This window comes from Naegleria gruberi (assembly GCF_000004985.1).
Source record: "Naegleria gruberi genomic scaffold NAEGRscaffold_1291, whole genome shotgun sequence".
Lineage (NCBI taxonomy): Eukaryota > Heterolobosea > Eutetramitea > Acrasida > Naegleriidae > Naegleria > Naegleria gruberi.
In genome coordinates, this window is record NW_003162666.1 from 1 (window position 1) to 1,203 (window position 1,203).

General features: G+C 35.9%; 1 protein-coding gene across 1 annotated transcript; it reads right to left on the minus strand.

Annotated features, from left to right (window-relative positions):
- Positions 1–67: 67 nt before the first annotated feature.
- Positions 68–1,003, minus strand: NAEGRDRAFT_77101 (uncharacterized protein; the record flags this gene model as incomplete). The annotated part of the gene is made up of 1 exon (XM_002667943.1): positions 68–1,003. A coding segment is annotated over one exon (936 nt), but the record flags the coding sequence as incomplete, so codon positions are not given.
- Between the last annotated feature and the right edge of the window lie 200 nt (positions 1,004–1,203).

Consider the following 1,203-nt stretch of genomic DNA (forward strand, 5'->3'; position numbering starts at 1 on the left):
TGAAAATGAATGATTGGCCAGTTTTGTGAATTTTGTAAATCTTTTCCAAGAATTGACCCAATCTTACATGATGAAACCATCTATAAGCTCTACCTTGATTTCTCATTGGTATAATCTTAGTTACAAAATATTCAAGAAATGGTAAATCAGTATCTATTGACAATGACTTGGTGCTTGACGTTATCTTATTTGACTCTCCTTCGCTCTTAATCCATTCAATTTCTTCTTCATTTCCCATCAACCACAAACTAGAATGACAGAATGCATCCATCACTCGCAACAACTCGTTAAAATCCTTAATTTTCAAAGATGGTTTCCTATTAATTGGATCAAATACATAATCCATGAATGTGAGCATCATTTCATACCTTCCACACACGTTGGGAATCTTGAATGCATTATTCTCGACAAGATATTCTAAATATCTATTTCTTAACACTTCCAAATTAGATAACAGTTCTTCATTAGAAGTATTCGAAGATTTCACACCATTAGAAGAATTCTTTCTCGACAGGAAGGAATTTGGAGTTGTTGGAGAAGAAGAAAGTTGTGAAATGGAAACTGGGGACGAAGGTGAGGATATATTGGATGGACTAAGTGATCTAATAGGGATTGCAATAGAATGTTGACTGCTGACACTATCTTCATCAGAACAAGAGTTTGCTTGTTGAGGAGCCGTCGTGGTCGTGGTTGGAGATTGGACATTATCAAGGAATATTCCTTCAGAAGCAGTATCAATATCATCTTCAAGGATATTACTCGTGTTGTCATCATTGTCCTCAGTAATGGTATGTGTTGTTTGGTTTTCCTCATGTATCAATGATAATGTATCGTTGGTACTATTGACTTCGAGAGCTTCATTGTACGAAACATCAACAGGTGGCTCTGAGAGATACTTCTTTTCGAACAGTTTTCTGTGGTTTTGGACTGATTGGAAAGAGAGGTCTCTGTTTGGCAGGAGAATGGCACATAGTGGGAGTCTAATGATTGAGCTTGAAGACATTTTTTTTAATTGTGTTGATTGTTTCGGCAGGTGATTCAATTTAAAGAAACTGGTGTCTAAATGGGTTATGAAAAGATTCCTGCCACAAGCTCTTTGTTTGCATTTAAACAACAAGAGATAAGACTACAGAATGAAACAATAAGATTAGGTAAATTGGCAAAATGGATTCCTCAATCATTTTTTCGCTAAGACCTCCTATC